Genomic DNA, 22,515 nt, shown 5'->3' with positions numbered 1-22,515 from the left:
AGGGAGTGTGCAATTGTACTTTACTTAAAAAATTACTTATTTAGATGTGTACATACAATATGGCGCTTTTTTGTTAATTTACCGAACATTTACAATAACAATAAAAAAAAAGGGGAAAAAAGCACAATGACTCTTGCGATTGAAGTAAAGGGATGAATAATACACCTGTTGCAGCCTTCTTTTTTTTTTGGGGGGGGGGGGGGGGGGCTGTATTCTTAGGCCACATTCTAAGGAGCCTTCAAAATTAGACAGCCTAGTCATCCCACGACAGCAACGCAAGCTGTTGACAAATGCAGCCTTCAATGGATGGAGCCCCTGATTTCAGACCCTGATGCAGACACACAGAGGCAGCCGATCTGCTCTGTGTCAGCCTGATCCCGTCAGATCTCAGAAGTAAGCAGTGTGGGACCTGGTTAGTACTTGGATGGGAGACCTCTTTGGAACACCAGCGACTGTGTGTTTCTCCAGGTAAAACTGGAGTTGTGTCAGGAAGGACATCCGGCGTAAAACTTGTGCCAAATATCAATGCGGATCTGGTTGTATGTGCTGTGGTGACCCAGAACAAACATACACACACAAAAAACGGGAGCAGCCGAATGGACAACATACACAGATACCTGTGAGAGGGGGCGTGGCTAGCAGTAGCTCCTCATTTAAAGCAACAGATTGCTTTTGCAGACAATAAACTTTATTTATTTATTCATTAATTTATTTTAAACTAATCAGGTGAAAATGTGTACAACATGACACCTTTAAAGCCACATCTTTAAAAAGCTTGGGTAGGGGGTGGTGGTGTTGGAAGGAAAAGCAGTATATTGATTTCTTTAGCTGTGTTCCATCAATAATTCAAGTCTTTTAGACACTGAGTCGTGTGTCATGATGAAAAGAGGCTGTCAGGCTTTTTCTCGGTGACATCACATCCAAGCTGGCATCATGGCGTCCAGCCGGGTGTTGGAGAGGGAGGCGCACAAGGAGGTGATGAGGAGCGCAAACCTCGGCTTCTGCCCTCACAAATACTCCCTGCTGATCGTCGTCGGACGGACCGATCAACACGTCCGGGCGGAACACGTGATCAGGGAGCTCGAACGAGGTACGCTTTGGTTCTTATTGTTTGCCAAACCGTCTGTTTAATTCATGTAAATCGAAAATTATCTTCGAAGCTGCAACTTGACGTTGTATAATTAACTACCGAAGGTGATCAGTTGCGTTGATCAGTTGCGTTGATTTGTTTGCATTTATTTATTTATTTATTTATTTTACGCAGTTTTGCCCATCCTGGTTCTCTATGCGTCACGGTGCCGCGCGCATCATCAGCATCACTCCGAGACGCTTTTTAGAATTACAATTAAAAATGCATCGTGTGCGTGTCTTTTTTTTTTTTTTGCGTGTCTCAGCGTGACGTTATGCAACGATGTGGCACCGGGGGGATGTTACAGAGGGCTGCTTGGTGCCGTTTACTGCGGTGACTGTGAGCGCACTGTATTTCAAGGCCTGTAAGTTCGTCACTTTGGATGGGAGAAGAAAATATGAGGGACAAATAAATATTAAATAATAGAAGCAGCACAAAGATAAATGCTGAGAGTGTAAAAAGATAAAGACGGGATCAGAGAAGTGGACATCAAACTGTATTTAGATATAAAACGCATTTAAATTACTCAGATTGTAAGTGTATAATAAGATTTATAAAAATACCTGAAGGCAATAGGAATCTTATCGGAAAAAAGTTGTTTCGATTTGTGATTGACATCCTGTTGTTTGGGATTCCAATAAGATGTTTTAAGTAGGGCAGACCAGGAATGAAAATATTAAAATTAGGGAATATTAACAAAGGGCCAATTGATTATTTATTAATTGCAAGGCAGAATATGCGTTTTTTTTTTTTTTTTTTTTTTGCAGGTCAAATGTCCACCTGCCACGAACTAAGTGGGGAAAGAATTTGAGATATTTTAAAAATAAGTACAATTCTCACGCTTTTTTCGTGCCCCCATAACGAAATGAATCACATTTTCGTGACACAGTTTTTTTTAATTTCACTGTTTTAATACCTTCCCCTAACTCTAACTCTAACCATAACCATAACAGTCTCTCCCTCCCATTTTCGTGATTGTATCACAAACCATAGATCAATTTGCTTTTAATGCCATCATGAACTGCTGTGAATATATATATATATATATATATATATATATATATATATATATATATATATATATAGTATAATATATATATATATATATATTGCAAATGTTGGTTTCTCAGAATACAAAAGATGGACAACCACACCATACTTTTTCCTGGTCAGGCACAGAACTTCTCATTTGCCCCTCATATATAAAAATGTCTGACCTCTGATGTGCCTGGAATCTGCTGGAGCTGATCTTAGAGTTTGGGAGTTCCAGCTCCAAATGCTCCTATTACCACTGGGACCACTCTGGACTTTGCCTTTCACATCCGCTCCAGTTGTTCCTTCAGCTCTTGGTACTTCTGGTACTTCTTCTTTCTGCTGTTGCTATGAGCTGGGATTCCCAACTGCAGTCTTCATTCCTTGTCAACCACCACTGTGTCTGGTTGGTTGGCCAACAGCTGCTTGGCTCTGGAATTTGAAGTCCCACAGGACCTGAACCCTGTCATTCTTAACCACCTTCAGGTGGCTGAGTCTACAGACATGGGGCAGAGTTGGGCTCAACCCAAAAAACAGCATGATGTGACCTCCATGTGGGATCGCCACCCACAAGGAGAAAGGAAAGGGTCTGGTGGGCTGCTCTGTGGGCAGTGGACTATAGGGCAAAAACCTACATGATCTGAGACATCCTGTAACTGATACATATACACCGTATGTTTATGGCTCTGGTGGAGTTCAAACACCAAACTTCTCGTTCACTATCAACAAAAGGGAATCTCCACAACCTAGCAGGAACACATGTTAATGTAATTTATAATACCCCCATCAAAACCTAAATGCAGTATACTATTGTGTGTTTTAAATATAATTACCGGAAACATTGCATATCCCTGCATTTGTTTCTTCAGGTATTCGGTGTTGGGACATAGACTTGAAATCCTGCAATCTCAGTCTGTATCTGCAAGAATTCCTCTCCCATCACACAGTTTCATTCAAAGGCACAGGTAAGTAAGAGTGTGTTCATCTCCAGACATTTTGACTCTGTCACACAAATAACCCCGTCTCCATGGCAATCCACACCTTAAGTGGTCTGAGGTCAAGGAGGGAAGGAAGGAAGGAAGGAAGGAAGGAAGGGAGGAAGGTGGACAAGCAGTCAGGCGATTGTTCCATATGGGTGGGGCGTTTGGAATGAAACCAAGCAGGCGATGCCAACTCTCTCTGATTTAGGTCATCACTGGCTTTTCAATATGCAGAAACAAAAGCAAAATAATACCAACGTCACACAGACATAAACTAATCGGTCTGACTGTGTTTCTGCAGAGTGAGTGAGTCGAGCCAGTGAAGGTGCTTATACATAGTCAAAATACTCCGATGATGATTTTATCTGGTATTCTTTTTCAGCTTTGAGTTTGTGCATCCCACAGAGTCTCAGAGCCAAACTGGAAGGGAAACGATGCACCAGCCGTTGAAAATGTCCACTCTTTTGCTTCATTTTGCACTTTTTTTTAACTTTGAAAAACAAATTAACCTTCCTGATTCATTTGGTTGCTACTTTCCACACAGTCAGCTGCGGATCCTCGGGCATTCATCAAACACTTTTGATTGATCAAACCTGGCAACTCGTCCACAAAGAGACAGTCCCACTGACTCAGCTTTTCCACTCTTCTTCCTTCCTCTTTTTCCACTTAGGGAGTCAGTCAGTTACTTCCTCACTACAGGTTTTACTTTTTCATCTTCCTTGCTCTTTGCTTCTGTCCTTCTTGCTCTAATGTTCTGATTAACTGGCTTGCCCCCCCCCGACCTGGCTGTGACTTTTAACATTTTTTATTTGCTTTTCCATCTGTCCTGTTCTGTCTTTCTGTCTGCTTCTTTAGGGCAGAAGTTTCTGCGCCACAGTACCAGAGTGTTGGACACTCAGGTGCTGGTCTGTCCCTCTCAGGAACAGGTTCAGGAACAGGTGAGGGTGAAAGTCCTACAAGATTCTGAAGAATGAACAAAATTCTGCGTTGTAATTGGATAAACAGTGCAAGATGTATACGCTGTAAGAAAATTCTGTCAAAATAGGTTCCAGTAGGTCTCCATTATTGTGAAGAAATTTTCCGTATTTAATTTTTTACATTTTACCAATATTTCGAGTTAATTTTGAGTTACACAACATTGCCTTTTAGGGTTCAAGGAAATAATTGTAAATTTAGTGAAAACTGCAGCTAATTCTCTGCCAGGACATTGTTCTTTTTTACTTTTTAAAATTACAGTGCAATAATACAGTGTTGCATATGTTAATCTTTTTTAAAACTTTTTTTTTTAATTTTGAAACTTTTTTTTATTCAATTTTTTGTATTCATAAAATATGTTTAAATGACTGTTTTTCAAACTGAGCTCTAAAGCAAAGCAACAAGCATTATTTTATTTATTAAAAATTAATTTAACATTCTGGTCTAATGTTATTTATTGCAAATAATGTTCCACACTATTGTGCAATTCGCTTTGCCTGTTCAACCCAGCCTCATATTACAATATAATAGTTAGGCATAAATTAACACATTGCTATGCTTTTTTCCCACCTCAGTTCTTGGCTTCATGTTGGATTTATGTGACGCTGTAAAAGCCGTTCTGTTTTACTTGGTCAGGTGTTTGGTCTGTTGGTGAGGGAATCGGCACACAAACTGTTGATTTTGGCTGGGCAGAGTGTGGAAGAAAGTGGAGACCTGATATTCCACAGAGGATTGTTCTCACCACACCAACTGAAACACATATTAACTGTGCAGGTACAATCAGCAGAGTCTGCACTTTGCTCTTATTCTATCGATGATAAAAGTTCCAGTATCTACTTTTGCTTATTTTGGTGTTGGTAATGTTGAACATCTACATGTTGTTTAGGCTTATATACTTTTTTTTTTTTACTAAAGTTATATCATCACAACATTGTCATTTAATGTGAAAATCAAACTATCAAACTGTCAGGCAGCATTGGGAGTAATGGATTACATGTAACCAGATTATGAAATTAATTTAGTAAATTAGATTAACTTTAATTTACTAATTTAATTTTAAAAAGTTCATTGAAATTAAGTTAGTAAATTAATTTACTAACTTAATTTCCAGGTGTTACCAATTGAAACAATTCAATTAAGTTGGTTCTTTTTTCAGTGTACATGTCTTTGGTATCTAGATTACATAATATGGTTAGATTAACTCTAATTTACAAATTTAATTTCGAAGAATTTAATTCATTCAGGTGTTACCAATTAAAACAATTCAAATAAGTTGGTTCAACATTTTTTTGTTTCAGTGTAGTTGCACTGTGCTAAAGTTACAGAGTAAAAAAAATAAATAAATATAATGAATAAAAATAAAAAAATTTTAATGGGTTGAATAATTAGCTACATAATAACACAACAGATCTCAGTAGAGCTGATAAATTACTCTTGCAAGAGAAGGTCTCTCTGCAGGCTGCCAGTATCCTCACACCAGAGCCCTGCAGACTGGAGACAATGAACGCTCCTTTTAAAGATGCTACTTCAGTTGTCTTATAACTTAATACATAACTCATTTTATTTGTATCAAGTACATTTCATAATACAACACACACAGTAAATGTATTGTGTCTGATAGATAATTGAAAAAAGCTTCAAACCATTATTAGATCACATCTTATAAAATAATGTCTATTGATTCACTAATGTATTGGATAAATCTTTTACTATTGCAAATATGACTGACAAAATAACCACATTTAGCTTAATATCAACACATGTACTGTTCAGTTGGCTAAACTGAAAATTATTGATCTAATTAAGCAGATTTGCAGTCATAAGATGTATGGAACTCCATGGAGAACTCACTGCAATGAGAATTCAATGAAAACTTTTCACACTGCTCAAAAATAAAGATGAAAAAGTGAGTAACACTGTACACTGTGCAATCGATTAAAGTAATGTGTAAAAATATTGAAATTTACATGCATTTATATTTAAGTTTTGTCAATGCTTTTGTTTTGCAATTTATTTCTTCATTTTGTTCCTAAAATCACCCTGCATTGATGATCTTTGATGGTTTGCAGATTGTATGTAAAAAAAAAAAAAAACATACAGATATTTGCTTACTTTCATTTCTATGTGCATTTCACAATAAGTACAGAAGAAACAGAAAATAATCCGATTTAGATACAATATTTTTACTATACTGTCATTACATTACAGATGACATTTTTAGAAGTATTACTAAAGTTACCAATTACAGGTAGTTAGTAACTTTACCACAATACATTTTTAATGCAACTCTCCCAACCTTCTTGATACTACTTAAAAATACATAGACTCAAGACTCATACAGTAATTCCCTTTGTAAAAGAATATCGTATGTGCTGATGAAATCCTCTGTCTTCTCCTTGTCTTCAGTTCCTGGATCAAGAGAGCTCCTTCTCCTCAGTGTCCTCGTCTAAACTTAGTCTGACCCTCAGCTGCCCAAATATTGGCCACTGGAGGAGGACTCTCTTGGGGAACCAGTCTCTCCAGGGTCCCTTCACGCTCCACATCAATCCCCCAGAGGTACTGCCGGCCATGGAGGCTCTGGGGGAATTCACTTCCCTCATTGCTGGTACCCTTTGCTCCCCGTCTCCCTTTGAGCTCCTTCCTCCTCCGACCAATGTGGGGTTTCTCAAGCTGTCCCGCCCCTGCTGTTATGTGTTCCCCGCTGGACGAGGTGACTGTGCTTTTTTTGCTATTAACGGCTTCACGGTGCTGGTGGATGGAGGTTCAGACTCTCAGGCCTGTTTCTGGAAGCTGGTGCGTCACCTGGACAGAGTGGATGCAGTTTTGTTGACGCACATCGGAACAGAGAACCTCCCTGGAATTAACACCTTCCTGGAGAGGAAGGTGGCTGAGTCTGAGCTGAGTTCTGACCTCAAAGGTCAGAAACAAGCACAGCAAATAAGGCTTGATATCTCATAAGCATGATTTAATCAGTGTTGTTGTATTAATGACGTGACAGTCGCCAACTGTACCTGTTTGGTGTTTAAATTTTTATTTGTGTAACTTATATCATCTGCATACAGGCGACTTGACTAAGCGGCTGATCTCCCCGGAGCTTGGAGTTGTGTTCTTCAACGCCCCCAGCAGGTTGCAGATGGAAAAACAGTCTTGTGAGTGACAGCCTAAGCCTTGCTTGAATTTGTGACAGACTTTACATATCTCAGTGTTAGTTGTTTCCAATTATTATTCTCAGGCAAGAAGATATTACAATAAAGCACTGCACACTATTAAAAAAATATTCCATTGTTTTTATGGGGAAAAAATAGATAGCTGTGGTTTCCAGAATAATTGTGTAAAAAAAAAAAAAAAAAAAAATACAGTCAAAATATGTAAATTCATTTACAGAAAATACTGCAGATATTACAGTATAAACTGCTGTAATTTACAAAAAAACTAAAAAATTAAATAAAAGTAGAACAGGGGATATGTAGCCTTGCGGCAGGGATATTCTGTTTGGTAAACAAGAACACTAACTGTGAGCGCTACCACAACCCCAATTCCAGTGAAGTTGGGACGTTGTGTAAAATGTAAATACAGAATGCAATGATTTGCAAATCCTCTTCAACCTATATTCAGTTGAATATACAACAAAGACAATATAATGTTCAAACTGATAAACTTTATTGTTTTTGTGCAAATATAGCAATAAATAAAATAAAATAAAATAAATAAATGCTGTTGTAAATGACAACAGCTTTATACTGTAAAATTTACAGATTGGTCTGTATTACTGTATTTTTTACATACTTATTCTGGCTACCCTAGCTACCAGTGTTTTACAGTTAAAAAGACACTTTAAAAAAAGTTAAACAGTTCAGCTAGATTTCCAAATGAGCAAACTAACTCAACAAAGTTTATCTAATTAGTAATGAAAAGATTTTACAGCTTTTGGTAACACTGGTTGATTAACCTTGGTTCTGTCTGCATAGTCTTCTTTAAATGCAGCATAGTTTAAAAGAAGGGGGTGAGTCTGGGATTGTAAAATACACTGTTGAGCCTTTTCTGTATCAACAAAACACAAGTTTATGCCCTCCGTGGGTTGCCTCTGTCCATATGTTTGTACGTCTGTCACACCTCTTGTTGCCCTGATAGCTCAGCACTTCCAGGTATAGGTTTCGTATTTGATACACATGCTCTCTGGATCAAAAGCTTAGATGCATTTGCATATGACTGCTCTGTGACTCTTCTGACCTCTGTGATCCTGGTGACCCAGTTAAAAGTAAGTCATGGTCAAAATCTTGTTGCAATGACTCGTCAGCACTTCTGTATAAGCACTTTGTGACCTTATTAAAAGAAGTCACAGTCTAAATCTCATCGCTGAAGGAGCTTATCAATGCTTCAAGATTGGATAGCAGCTGTCTGGAGCAAGATCTTAGATGAGTTTGCACATGAGCTCTCTATGTCCCTGTTAGAAATAGGTCATGATCAAAACCTCATCGCATCAATGCCTCCAGGTATCAAATTTGTACATGGGTACTCTGTGACCATTGTGACCTAGTTATAATTAGGCCACAGTAAAAACCTCATTGCTGTGATAACTCAACGCTACCAGGTGTGCCTTTCATATCGGGCACCCGTGCTGTCCGGACCAAGTCCTTGGATTTTGTACATGAGTGCTCTGTGACGAATGTGACTTAGTTATAAGTATGTTACAGTCAAAACCTTGTCGTCGCCACACTGTAAAAGTCAATGAGTTAGTTGAACTCAAACCATTTGAGGAAACCGACTGCCTTAAACCATTTGAGTTTGCCAACTTAAATAAAATAATTTTCAAAAATTTAATTGTTAAAGTTTTAGTAACTTAACAATTTATAGTTAATTAAACTTATGTAAATCTAGTTTATGTTTTTCAATAAAAAAGTGACAAATAAATTTCTGCCTAAAAAAATTTGCATTATATTTTGGATTAAATTTTTTTGATGCATTCTTTGGTTTACTTGTTGACAATAATCTGCTTTCTAAAAAAACAAAATCTAAAAGGACTACAACCGAATGAAAAATGCGAAATGGTAGCCCATGAACAGAACTTGCAGTTTTTCATAATGGTATAAATGTAGCGGCTGCACTCTATGTTGTGTTGTTATGACTCCGTCCATTTGCTCCCCTTGGGACGCAAACTCACGATCTCCGGCATGGAAGTTGGACTCTCTAACTAGAAGGCTAAAACCCAGGGCTCTGGCCTTGTGACGAGAGAATCCTTTTGAGCTGTTGGGAGGTTTACTAAGTACATATGCACAGTGACACCTGCTGGCGCCGTTACATAAACTCAATTAAAATGAGTGAATGGAATGCACTGGAAATACATCACAACACTTAAATGCCCCAAAACTTTAAATGCACTTAAAGGAACTGAGTTGTTATGACAACAATTCATTTTTGAGTTAGTGTTGTTGTTGTTCATTCAGCTGATCCCGTCATTGTTCGGGGTCGCCACAGCGAATACAGCCAGATCCGCATTGGTAATTGGCACAGGTTTTACGCCGGATGCCCTTCCTGACGCAACTCCAGTTTTACCTGGAGAAACACACACAGCTGCTGGTGTTCCAAAGAGGTCTCCCATCCAAGTACTAACCATGTTCTACTCTGCTTAGCTTCTGAGATCTGACGGGATCAGGCTGACACAGGGCAGACCGGAGCATTTTTGAGTTAGTGTAATTAATGGAAATGAGTGACTATAACGTTTTTCAAAGTTTGAGTTACATTAACTTAATTATTGTATTAAAATGATGTGTTCGATTTAACAGTGCAATACTCAAACCCATGCACTCATTTGAGACACTTTAATTGTATGTATATGCTTTCATACATTTATGTATGATTAAAACTATACATGGGTGGGAGATACAGAAGTATCCATCCATCCATTTTCTATACCCGCTTACTCCAATTAAAGGTCACAGGGGGCTGGAGCCTATCCCAACAGTCATAGGGTGTGAGATGGGGTACAACCTGGCTCGGACGCCAGTCTATTGTAGGGCATACAGAAGTATGCTGTTGTGTGGGCCGCTGAAGAGGAGGTACTGCTGGCCCACCACCACTAGAGGGCGCCCTGCCTGGAGTGCGGGCTCCAGGCACCGGAGGGCGCTGCCGCCTTACGGAAGCAGCCAGGATGACAGCTGTCACCCATCACTGGAGACAGCTGATCCCAATCAATAAGGAAGTATATCAGCAGGACGGCATCTCCACCTCATTTGCCGAGATATCGCCTTACCAAAGAGGTAACGAACTCAGCCAGTTGTATTATTCTGAGAATTAATACTGTGTTGCTTGTGCTTAGGTCAGCTGAAGACCGTATTGGACGAAGTAGGATAAGTACTCACCTTCCTACATTTCTTGATTGTTGTTGACGAGAGGTGGAGGTGGACTCTCCACTCTCCGTGTTGCTGGGTGCAGCCGCATCCACACCTGACTGTTTCTGTTTCCTGCCAGCAGTACCGGATCCGACGAGCGGAGGCAGTGGCCACCTGGGAATTCGGGACTTGGCGGCTCCAGTATTCCCGGGGTTCGGTGGCAGAGGAAATCGGGTTGGTTCCGGTTCGACTTGGACAGACGTCTCCTATCATCGAGCCTGCCCACACGACACCGTTGTAATAAGACTCAATCTCCATATTGTAATCGGTTGTATTTGTTGTGCCTTTTTCACAACAGTAAAAACAGTGTTATTTGATTCCTCCATTGTCCGTTCATTTGCGCCCCCTGTTGTGGGTCCGTGTTCCTACACTTTCACAACAGGATATCTCGGCCAATGTCATGGATCCCCAGGGGCGTCAACCGGCTGTTGAACGGCCAATGGAAGAACAGGACGCGCAGGCGTCCGCAGGAGGGGTAATCGGTGAGTTGCAGCGGATCCTCACCGCTTTCACGACTCGGTTAGATTTAATGACCGAGCAGAACGTCCTCCTGAACCGCAGGGTGGAGGCTCTCGCCGCGCAGGTGGAAGCGCGCCCTCCGGGCGCCGCTGCGGCTCTCCCTCCCGTAGACCCTGTGCGTAATATTGACGTTCCACTGGTCGTTCAACGACCCCTCCCACCTTCCCCGGAAGCATACATAAGCCCCCCAGAGCCGTACGGAGGCTGTGTGGAGACGTGCGCGGATTTCCTTATGCAGTGCTCGCTCATCTTCGCACAGCGTCCAGTTATGTACGCGACTGATGCTAGCAAGGTAGCTTATGTAATAAACCTGCTTCGCAGCGAGGCACGCGCTTGGGCTACAGCGCTCTGGGAGCAAAAGTCACGGCTCCTTCAGACATATGATGGGTTTGTGAGGGAGCTCAGAACCGTGTTCGATCACCCCAATAGAGGAGAAACCGCTTCAACTGTGCTACTGTCGATGAGACAGGGGCGTCGGAGCGCAGCTGCCTATGCAGTCGACTTCCGCATCGCGGCTGCGAGGTCCGGCTGGAATAGCGCTGCCCTCCGCGCCGCCTTTGTAAACGGACTGTCATTGGTTCTTAAGGAGCACCTGGTGGCTAAGGACGAACCGCGGGATTTAGATGGGCTCATCGATCTTGTCATACGGTTAGACAATCGGTTAGAAGAACGTCGGCGGGAACGAGACGAAGGGCGTGGCCGGGCACGCGCCGTCCCTCTCCCTTCCGGTTCCGACCGCGCTCCGCCTTCCCCACGCTCCACGGCCCCTGCGCTCCGTGGGGCCACAGCTCCCCCTGCTGACGAAGCTATGGACACGAGTAGGGCAACATTTAGGGCACCAGACGCACAGAGGAGAGGGGCCCACGGAGCTTGTTTTGTTTGTGGTGCGATAGAGCACCACATGAGGGACTGCCCCAAGCGGTTCAACTCCAACGCCCCGCCCCTAGAGACTGGGCTAGGGGTGGGCCGAGATATTCACGTGGGACACACCCACATTGCCACACGACTCCCAGTCACGATCCTTTATGAGGACTCAACCCTGAAGGCCCCAGCACTGGTGGACACGGGCTCTGAGGGGAATCTGTTGGACAGCAGATGGGCCAGGGAGATAGGACTCCCTCTGGTGGCGCTTACCTCGCCGGTACAGGTTCGGGCACTAGATGGCTCCCTACTCCCTCCGATCACGCATAAGACACCACCTGTAACTCTGGTGGTGTCAGGAAATCACCGGGAGGTGATCGAGTTTTTTGTGACTCAGGCCACCTCCCGTGTGGTTTTAGGTTTTCCCTGGATGTTGAAGCACAATCCCCGGATTGATTGGCCGTCCGGGGTAGTGGTTCAGTGGAGCGAGACCTGCCATCGGGTGTGTCTAGGTTCCTCGGTTCCTCCCGGCTCCCAAGCTAAGGAGGAGGTCAGAGTCCCACCCAATCTGGGGACGGTGCCGGTGGAGTACCACGACCTTGTCGACGTGTTCAGCAAGGATCTGGCTCTCACTCTTCCCCCCCACCGTCCGTATGATTGTGCCATTGATTTGGTTCCGGGCAGTGAGTTCCCGTCCAGTAGGCTGTACAACCTCTCACGGCCTGAGCGCGAATCAATGGAGACCTACATCCGGGACTCGTTAGCTGCCGGGTTGATCCGGAATTCCACCTCCCCGATGGGCGCAGGTTTCTTTTTTGTGGGCAAAAAAGATGGCGGACTTCGTCCATGCATTGATTATAGGGGGTTGAACGAGATCACGGTTCGCAACCGATACCCGTTGCCCCTGTTGGATTCAGTGTTCACACCCCTGCATGGAGCCCAGATTTTCACCAAGCTCGATCTTAGAAATGCGTACCACCTGGTTCGGATCCGGAAGGGAGACGAGTGGAAGACGGCATTTAACACCCCCTTAGGTCACTTTGAGTACCTGGTCATGCCGTTCGGTCTCACAAACGCTCCCGCGACTTTCCAAGCGTTGGTTAACGATGTCTTGTGGGATTTCCTGCACCGGTTCGTCTTCGTATATCTAGACGATATACTCATCTTTTCTCCGGACCCTGAGACCCATGTCCAGCATGTACGTCAGGTCCTGCAGCGGTTGTTGGAGAACCGGCTGTTTGTGAAGGGCAAGAAGTGTGAGTTCCACCGCACGTCTTTGTCCTTCTTGGGGTTCATTATCTCCTCCAACTCCGTCGCTCCTGATCCGGCCAAGGTTGCGGCGGTGAGAGACTGGCCCCAACCCACAAGCCGTAGGAAGTTGCAACAGTTCCTAGGCTTTGCTAATTTCTACAGGAGGTTCATCAAGGGCTACAGTCAGGTAGTTAGCCCCCTGACAGCCCTGACCTCACCAAAAGTCCCCTTCACCTGGTCGGATTGTTGCGAAGCCGCGTTCAAGGAGTTGAAACGGCGCTTCGCGTCTGCACCTGTTCTGGTGCAGCCCGATCCTAGTCGCCAGTTAGTGGTTGAAGTGGACGCCTCGGACTCAGGGATAGGAGCCGTGCTGTCCCAGAGCGGGAAGACCGATAAGGTCCTTCACCCGTGTGCCTATTTTTCCCGCAGGTTGACCCCAGCCGAACGGAACTATGACGTCGGCAATCGAGAGCTCCTTGCGGTGAAAGAGGCTCTTGAGGAGTGGAGACATCTGTTGGAGGGAACGTCCGTGCCATTCACGGTTTTCACTGACCACCGGAACCTGGAGTATATCAGGACCGCCAAGCGGCTGAATCCCAGGCAAGCCCGCTGGTCACTGTTCTTCGGCCGTTTTGACTTCCGGATCACCTACCGTCCCGGGACCAAAAATCAAAGATCGGATGCTTTGTCCCGGGTACATGAAGATGAGGTCAAAACGGAGTCGTCGGATCCCCCGGATCCCATCATCCCGGAGTCCGCTATCGTGGCCGCCCTCACCTGGGACGTGGAGAAGACCGTCCGGGAGGCCCTGACACGAGACCCGGACCCCGGAACCGGACCGAAGAACAAACCTCTACGTCCCACCAGAAGCCAGGGCTGCAGTTCTGGACTTCTGTCACGGTTCGAAGCTCTCCTGTCATCCTGGGGTGCGAAGAACCGTGGCAGTCGTCCCGGCAGCGCTTCTGGTGGGCGTCCCTGGAGGCCGACGTCCGGGGTTACATCCAGGCCTGTACCACCTGCGCCAGGGGCAAGGCCGACCACCGCAAGACATCGGGATTGCTACAGCCGCTGCCCGTGCCTCATCGCCCCTGGTCTCACATCGGCCTGGATTTTGTCACGGGTCTCCCGCTGTCCCAGGGAAACACCGTCATCCTCACGATAGTGGACCGATTCTCCAAGGCGGCCCACTTCGTGGCCCTCCCGAAGCTACCAACGGCCCAGGAGACAGCGGACCTCCTAGTCCACCACGTCGTCCGTCTGCATGGGATACCATCAGACATCGTCTCCGATCGCGGTCCCCAGTTCTCCTCGCATGTTTGGAGGAGCTTTTGCCGGGAACTGGGGGCCACGGTCAGTCTCTCGTCCGGGTATCACCCCCAGACCAACGGACAAGCAGAACTGGCCAACCAGGAGATGGAGCAGACCCTACGCTGTGTGACAGCCGCGCACCCGACGGCCTGGAGTACCCACCTGGCCTGGATCGAGTACGCCCACAACAGCCAAGTGTCATCAGCCACCGGCCTCTCCCCTTTCGAGGTGTGCTTGGGGTATCAACCCCCGTTGTTTCCGGTGGTTGAGGGGGAGGTCGGTGTGCCCTCGGTCCAGGCCCACCTACGGAAGTGCCGTCGGGTGTGGCGTACCGCCCGTTCTGCTTTGTTAAGGGCCCGGACGAGGGCGAAGAACCATGCAGACCGGCGGCGGGCCCCGGCTCCCACGTATCGTCCTGGGCAGGAAGTGTGGTTGTCCACCAAGGACATTCCCCTTCAAGTGGACTCCCCAAAACTGCAAGAACGATACATCGGCCCGTATAAGATACTCAAGGTCATCAATCCCGCCGCAGTGAGGCTCCAGCTTCCGGCCTCACTGCGGATTCATCCAGTATTCCACGTCTCCAGGATTAAACCCCATCACACCTCACCCCTCTGCACTCCGGGTCCGGCGCCACCTCCTGCCCGGATCATCGACGGAGAGCCGGCTTGGACCGTGCGCCGGCTCCTCGACGTCCGACGGATGGGCCGGGGTTTTCAGTATCTGGTGGACTGGGAGGGGTACGGCCCCGAAGAACGCTCCTGGGTGAAGAAGGGCTTCATCCTGGACCCGGCCCTCCTGGCCGACTTCTACCGTCGCCACCCTGACAAACCCGGTCGTGCGCCAGAAGGCGCCCGTTGAGGGGGGGGGTCCTGTTGTGTGGGCCGCTGAAGAGGAGGTACTGCTGGCCCACCACCACTAGAGGGCGCCCTGCCTGGAGTGCAGCCTTACGGGAGCAGCCAGGATGACAGCTGTCACCCATCACTGGAGACAGCTGATCCCAATCAATAATGAGGTATATCAGCAGGACGGCATCTCCACCTCATGTGCCGAGATATTGCCTTACCAAAGAGGTAACGAACTCAGCCAGTTGTATTATTCTGAGAATTAATACTGTGTTGCTTGTGCTTAGGTCAGCTGAAGACCGTATTGGACGAAGTAGGATAAGTACTCACCTTCCTACATTTCTTGATTGTTGTTGACGAGAGGTGGAGGTGGACTCTCCACTCTCCGTGTTGCTGGGTGCAGCCGCATCCACACCTGACTGTTTCTGTTTCCTGCCAGCAGTACCGGATCCGACGAGCGGAGGCAGTGGCCACCTGGGAATTCGGGACTTGGCGGCTCCAGTATTCCCGGGGTTCGGTGGCAGAGGAAATCGGGTTGGTTCCGGTTCGACTTGGACAGACGTCTCCTATCGTCGAGCCTGCCCACACGACACCGTTGTAATAAGACTCAATCTCCATATTGTAATCGGTTGTATTTGTTGTGCCTTTTTCACAACAGTAAAAACAGTGTTATTTGATTCCTCCATTGTCCGTTCATTTGCGCCCCCTGTTGTGGGTCCGTGTTCCTACACTTTCACAACATATGCTACTTGTTAAGAAGGTGCCTACCTGATGATCCTGAACACTACTTGTTCAGTACGATAAAGTGACGGTTAAATAGTTTCTTAATAAATAGTGAAAATTGGACAACTGAGCATGTGTGAATGCCATGTGCAATGGCATTGAATACCCACAAGCTCATATGTCAGTCACACTAGACCAAGCAAATAAACAGTAGATATGGTGGGTTCAGGGTGAGTTTTAGAAGTCTTGGAACAATTTCAGTTTCGTTAAACTCAATTAAAGCCTTCTTATGTTTCCCTTCAGGCATGGACAATGTACTGAAGAGTACAGACCAGGCATCCTTCACATTACGGTTGTTAAACAAGTTAGACATCAGTCCACATCCAATGTTTCGACCCCATGGTGTCCCCATTGAGCCACTAACCCTGTTCCAGAAGATGGGAGTTGGACAGCTGGATTTGTACATCCTCAACCCAAGCAAAAACAGCCAGGAGTACCAAACACTGATGGACAACTGGCCTGATACAGGATCATCACTGTCAAAATCCCAAACAATCCCTCTCACCGCTTTGGCCTCAGTGTCTGCCCTGCTTGTATGGCACCCAGCGTGCTCCCAGGAGAAGGTGATCAGGGTTCTGTTTCCTGGTGTTACTCCACAGGCAAAGCTGCTGCAGGGGCTGGAGAAGCTAAAAGGGCTTCTCTTCCTACAGAAACCCACCGTGACAACTGGGGACCTCGAGAAGTTAGCGGCAGACACAAACACCAAAAGAAAAGAGAGTCAGGACAGCGGCAGGTCACAGGGGAGAGAGACAACACCCCGATATGGGAAAGAACGTAGAGGTCGAGAAGATGGTAAAGAGATGAACGAGAAAGGAAAAGTTTTAAATGGAATTGCTACAAGAGAGGAGTTCAAAAAAGATATAAGTAAAATGAAAGACACGGGTGTCAAGCAAAAAGCATCTGATAAGAATACTGTGAAGAAAGGCAGAGTGAAAGATGGGGACAAGGAGGAGAAAACTGGCAGTAAAGAGGGTGATGGATTGATGAAGAAAGACCTCGCCTCTTCTAAACCAAAGACTGAAAATAAAACTAAGATCAGAAAGGGAGCGAAAAATGATTCAAAAACAGGTGGAAAGAAAATCACCAAACCATCTGGAAATGAGTCAAAGACAGATTCTTCTTTAGATGGGAAGAATGTACTTCTCACCAATCAAGTGCCAAAGAACACAGCAATGAAAAACAACAAAAACACAGAGCCAAACAGCACTGAAGTGAACCGGGAGAATCAAAAAGTGGAGAAAGAGCCTCAAGAAATGCCATATGACTTTGAAATGTCTCCTCCAGAGGACATGACAGCAGATTTTCTTAGGCTAAGGGAGGAAACCATGGAAGAAGGTGCACAGGTGGAAACAGCAGGTAATGGAAAACAGACAAGTGGTGAGTCACAGAGACAAAAGAGCCTCGGAGGTCTGTGCCAAGAACAAAGTAATGACACTGCTGATTTGCAGAGGGAAGAGTCAGCAGGTGCCTCAGGCACTGCGGGAGGCGAGATGTTTAGTGATAAGGGAGGACAACACAAGGGTGGAACTCAAGAGAAAGCCGAGGTAGGTCTTCCACACAGATCTGCAGCACAGTGTAGAATGGCTACCAAAGAAACGCCATTGACATTTGTAGGGTTTCCATCTCCCTTGAACAAAGCGCCAAAGAATGAGTGCACTGATGAGCTCGACCTGACACCAACTGAATATACTCTCTTGGATGGAGCTTTGAGGCACAGTCCTCCTTCACGATCTTCTCAAGAGAACCAGGCTGCACTCAGCCCTGAGGAGGAGACGGTAGAACCTGCCTCCCCTGATTCACGGCCCAACAGTGCAGGCCACACACCTTACTGTCTGTCTCCAGATGATGTGTGGTGCAATAGGATGGGTCTTGGCAGATTACAAACCCAGATGGTTAACTTAGAGGTCAGTGATGTCTCCCAGGCAAATGGGTTGTCTAGACAAAGCGAGGGACAAGCACACCAGGCCAAGATCGCTCTGGAGAACAAGTTGTCGAACCCTCGAGAGAAGCACATAAGTTTCCTCTGTTTGGGTTCATTTAAAGATGATGCTTCTGACCCCTCTCCATCTCTTGCCACGACAACCACCACACACTCATTGCCAGCCGAAGTGAGCTCACCCCAATCCACAGAAGTGGACGAATCACTGTCCATGTCCTTAGAGCAGGGACCAACCAGCCAAAGAGATGGGGAGGACAGTGTTCATCACTCCCACTCAAATGGGAGCCACTTTGTGGCGATGTCTTTACAAATGAAGAAACCTTCCAGATCTTTAGGACAGGGTTCAGAAATGGGGCGTTCTCCAGCATCCAATAGCCTTCACTGTGACGTGTCACCTCATGACGTGGACCTGTGTTTGGTTTCACCTTGTGAGTTCAAGCATTTCAAACCGCCTGACTCCAGCTCAGGTACAAGTGAGTCCCTCAGAGGAGCCCTAGGTCCATACCAAGGGAACAACAACAACCCCAAAAAGACATCAACCAGTGAATCACACGCTCCTGTTTGCACAGAGGACTGCCCATCCACTACTGCAGATGGAGCTCTGGACTCTGATGAAGAAGAATCATGTAGTGAACCACCTAACTCCCCACGAGAACTTCCAACCAGCCATTCCCTGCCTCCGGACCCTCTTCCGGCTCCCCTCAGGGACAGTCCGCCCTTACTTCCACATCCTGAAGCATCCATGCCTGTTCCCCAGTCTGATGCTGACGCTCATGGAAAGAGAACCAAATCTAATGGCATGCGAGGGAAAAAGACATCAGGGGTGAGTTTTATTAGTACTGAACAAAAAAACGCATGTGGTGTGAGTTGATGTTTTCTGTAAGCAGAATAAATTAGTTAGAATTTTGGGCAAAATGACATCAGTAATTAGATGTTGTGGGGAATGAAAAACAGTTCTCTCTATCATGGCTGACATCGCTGTACATTGCAATTAAACTATTGTAGTACTTGGTGAGAATTTTAATACAACATATATTTGAATGTAATTGTGAGAATGAAGGGTTTAAGTTGCTGTCAATGCTTTCTCTTGATGTTTACCATTAAAATCCAGTAATGATTACACATTTTGAGGGATGTGTTATTGACATTTGGTTAACTGTGGCCAGTGATTGTGATATCGTTCGGGTTGGTGGAGATCAAATATGAACCAGATCCAGTCCCATAAAAGACAGTAGCCTAAACCTGATATTGAAAAACAAAAAACAGATTTGGCTTCATTAAATTATGTGATGAGAAAGTTCTGATTTGGGCCATTTCAAGCTGTACTGTAAATGTCTATTTGAAGATATATTTTAAGGCACAAAAATTTATTTTGTAAAAATAGCAGTCTTCTTAATTGGGCATATACCAGTCCCTTAATCCCACCAACTGCCTCTGTGATTGGTTTGCTTAAATTTGTCCTTGGCTGCGATTGGTTTATTCAGTTTGTGACAAACCAAATGGAGCTTGGTGACATAACTCACCTTTTATAAAATTCTTATTCATTTTCCAGGTTATTGAAGGTTCCCAAAGGTCCGGCTCAGGGAAAAGCAAAACTGGGAGCCAAATTGGAGGCACAAAAGGCAACAGGGATAATCAGACTTCTACTCGTAAGCCTTCTGTCAGTGCCCACGCAGCACCGGCAAAGCCTTCGACCAGTCCCGGTATTCTGTTAATGATAACTTTGCAGTGTGTTGAATGAGTTCTAGTCAAATAAACTGTGAGAACACTATAATTCTTTTTGACAGGCTGTAAGTCGTCTTCTATAGGTGAAGACAGTGTGTATTTAGACCTGGCCTATATTCCCTCTGGACCATCATCCTCTACAGTCAATGTGGACTTCTTCAAGTGTGTCCGGTCATCATGCTACATCATCAGCGGCAACAGTCCAGAGAGGGAGGAGCTTATGAGGCAAACGCTGGACGCGCTGCTTGATGGAAAGGTGTCCTGGCCTGACCCTGTGCAGGTAGAAACACATCCACACTTAAGCAGTGTAAAATGTTCGTTATGTAACTGGAGTTATACATGAAAAAGACATCGTTTTCATCCAGTACACAACATGCAATATCATAAGCCACACACCTCAGCAGATGTTTGACTGGTTGTGTAGTCTTGATTTTGGTGTGAAATTTTTCCAAACAAATTTCCCTTCTGCAGTACGTGGCAATATTACCATAAGCTGTAGTGAAAGGTATTCAGCCAGAGTGGAACAGACACTGCAATACACAAGTGAGTTAATGGATTAAAGCCAACCTGTTGGAGGGCAAAGCATACAGCAGCAGCAATCCAAGCTCCCTGAGGTGAAATTATATTTGCCAGCTGACTTGGGAACACCTTGGGATCCCCCGGGAAGAGTTACAGGACTTGGCCGAGGATAGGGAAGTGTGGGATGAGCTGCTTGCTCTGCTGCCACCGTGAACTGGACCCGGATAAGCAGCTGAATATGAATGAATGTTTAATTTGATTTAATTTAATGGGTGTTTAAATTCACATGCATTGTGTGCACATATTGTCACCTGTGACGATATCTTCTGAGAGTATCTCTACATGCAGTCGACTAGACTGGCAACATTATGTGCTGTGTGTTGCCAGGGGTGGTGGTGGTGGAGGAGAGTGATAGTGGCTGCTGTTTGCATCACAAACAATATCGATTCACTTTGCACCCTCACATCACAGTCATATTAGTTAACATATGTGTTACTTGAATGAGAAAGAAAATAAAGTTGTTCAAGAATGTTTTTTTTGCTCCATTTCTCTCCTACTTTTGCCGTAGCATGCTGTCAGTTAGAGTTGTAACAGTGAATTGCTGATTAAGCAACTATTACATTAACTGACAATGCTTTTGATACTCAACTAATGATGGATCAAATAATTTCTTAAGGATACCCAAAAAGAACCAGTTCCCGACACGCAACCCTAATAGCAGCACGCTTTTTTTTTTTTTTTTTTTAAATCAAACTCACATTAAAGACTCACGATTATCTTAGTTAAACACCTAAATACACATTTTGGTTGAACTCACCTCCACAATGACGCAATGTTGCAAACAAGTTGCTTGTTACTTGTCCACTCCACCACCTGTAAACACTTGTTTACACTGACAACAAAATCTCGGCCTCCCCAGCGAGAACGTGATTATGCGCGAGATTTGACACTGTAAAGGCGTTTATAGCAAAATGCACAGCTCCAATCCAAAAGAGGCCAGAGTTCAGCTCTATGCACCTTTGATATAGAAAGACGATTATACTACTGTTACTTATATGGCCTGTAATACCATTTTATCAATCAGAAAACAATGTGCAGCAATAGTGCAGATCAAATTTATTATTGTGCCAATCACAGTAGATGCTGTGAGGGCTGTTTGGTGCAAAGATGACGTGCAGAAACTGATTAGAAATGGGTTTACTTTTCATTGCTCTTTTCTTTCTTTGTGTCTACGTAGGTAACACTGATCCCGACCTTTGAGTCGGTGTTGATGCAGGAGTGGTACCAGCAGACTCTGGACAGACAGCGGGAGCTGGGTATCACAGTCCTTGGTTCCAACAGCACCGTTGCCATGCAGGACGAGACCTTTCCTGCGTGTAAAATAGAATTCTGAACTAGGCTGATGGTGAAAACTGAAATCTAAATGTGAGAGACTGAAAGAAAGAAAGGAGTCTGTGTGATCCTTGATACATTAATGGAGGTGGGAGCTTCAGTACATCCTTCTGTCACCCGCTGCTTCTGTGTGAACTGTTTTTGCACTGAACAACACTAATTTTTCAACACTTTTCAAAGTGAACACACACGGCTGTGGGGAATAATGCATGAATTATGAAAGACAAGAAAGAAAAACACATTAAGAAAAGCATGTTTGGCTGCACATGAAGTCACAGTTCACAGATCTTTGCCACCCCAGAATTATCAGTGGTGATCCACATTTATTCTGTTTTGTTTCTGTTGCTAAGCATTAGCCACATCATGAGCTTGACTGTGTCAGCTGCATTTATTTCAGACTGCAAAGGTCAGTGATGTGTACGATCAAAACTCAGCAAATTTGGACTTTGGATGTGGGGCTGCAAATCTGTTGCAGCAGCACGACCCATAACAGAGAAGATGGACACAAAATATATTTTTAATGTGAACTCAGCTTTAGCCAAATTGTCTACTTTTTATTTTACAAAACTAGATTTAAAGGTGTTATATTATGCAGCAAACTAATATATAAAAAGTTACGCAGGTGTTTTAAAGCAGATATTAAAATTTATCCTCAAACATTCCTCAAAGACACCCAGTTGTTGTTGTTGTTGTCCATTTGGCTGCTCCCAATTCATTCAGGGTTGCCACAGGGAATACAGCCAGATCCGCATTGGTTTTTGACACAAGTTTTATGCTGGCTGCCCTTCCTGATGCAACTCCAGTTTTACCTGGAGAAACACACACAGCCGCTGGTGTTCCAAAGAGGTCTCCCATCCAAGTACTAACC

The 22,515-nt window shown here is 44.9% G+C and overlaps 1 protein-coding gene across 1 annotated transcript; it reads left to right on the top strand.

The window, feature by feature from the left end:
- Positions 1–903: 903 nt before the first annotated feature.
- On the top strand, positions 904–21,726 carry LOC117531987 (microtubule-associated protein 1S-like). Its single transcript, XM_034195188.1, has 10 exons — positions 904–1,090; positions 3,031–3,126; positions 3,997–4,079; positions 4,753–4,890; positions 6,523–7,033; positions 7,179–7,265; positions 16,316–18,834; positions 19,564–19,714; positions 19,799–20,016; positions 21,493–21,726. Exons 1-10 carry the CDS (start codon positions 934–936, stop codon positions 21,646–21,648), a joined length of 4,116 nt encoding a protein of 1,371 aa, XP_034051079.1. The 5' UTR covers positions 904–933; the 3' UTR covers positions 21,649–21,726.
- The last annotated feature ends 789 nt before the right edge of the window (positions 21,727–22,515 follow it).

This window comes from Thalassophryne amazonica, chromosome 19 (genome assembly GCF_902500255.1).
Source record: "Thalassophryne amazonica chromosome 19, fThaAma1.1, whole genome shotgun sequence".
NCBI lineage: Eukaryota > Metazoa > Chordata > Actinopteri > Batrachoidiformes > Batrachoididae > Thalassophryne > Thalassophryne amazonica.
The sequence above is the reverse complement of the archived record's forward strand: the minus strand, read 5'-3'. Positions and strand labels throughout refer to the sequence as shown.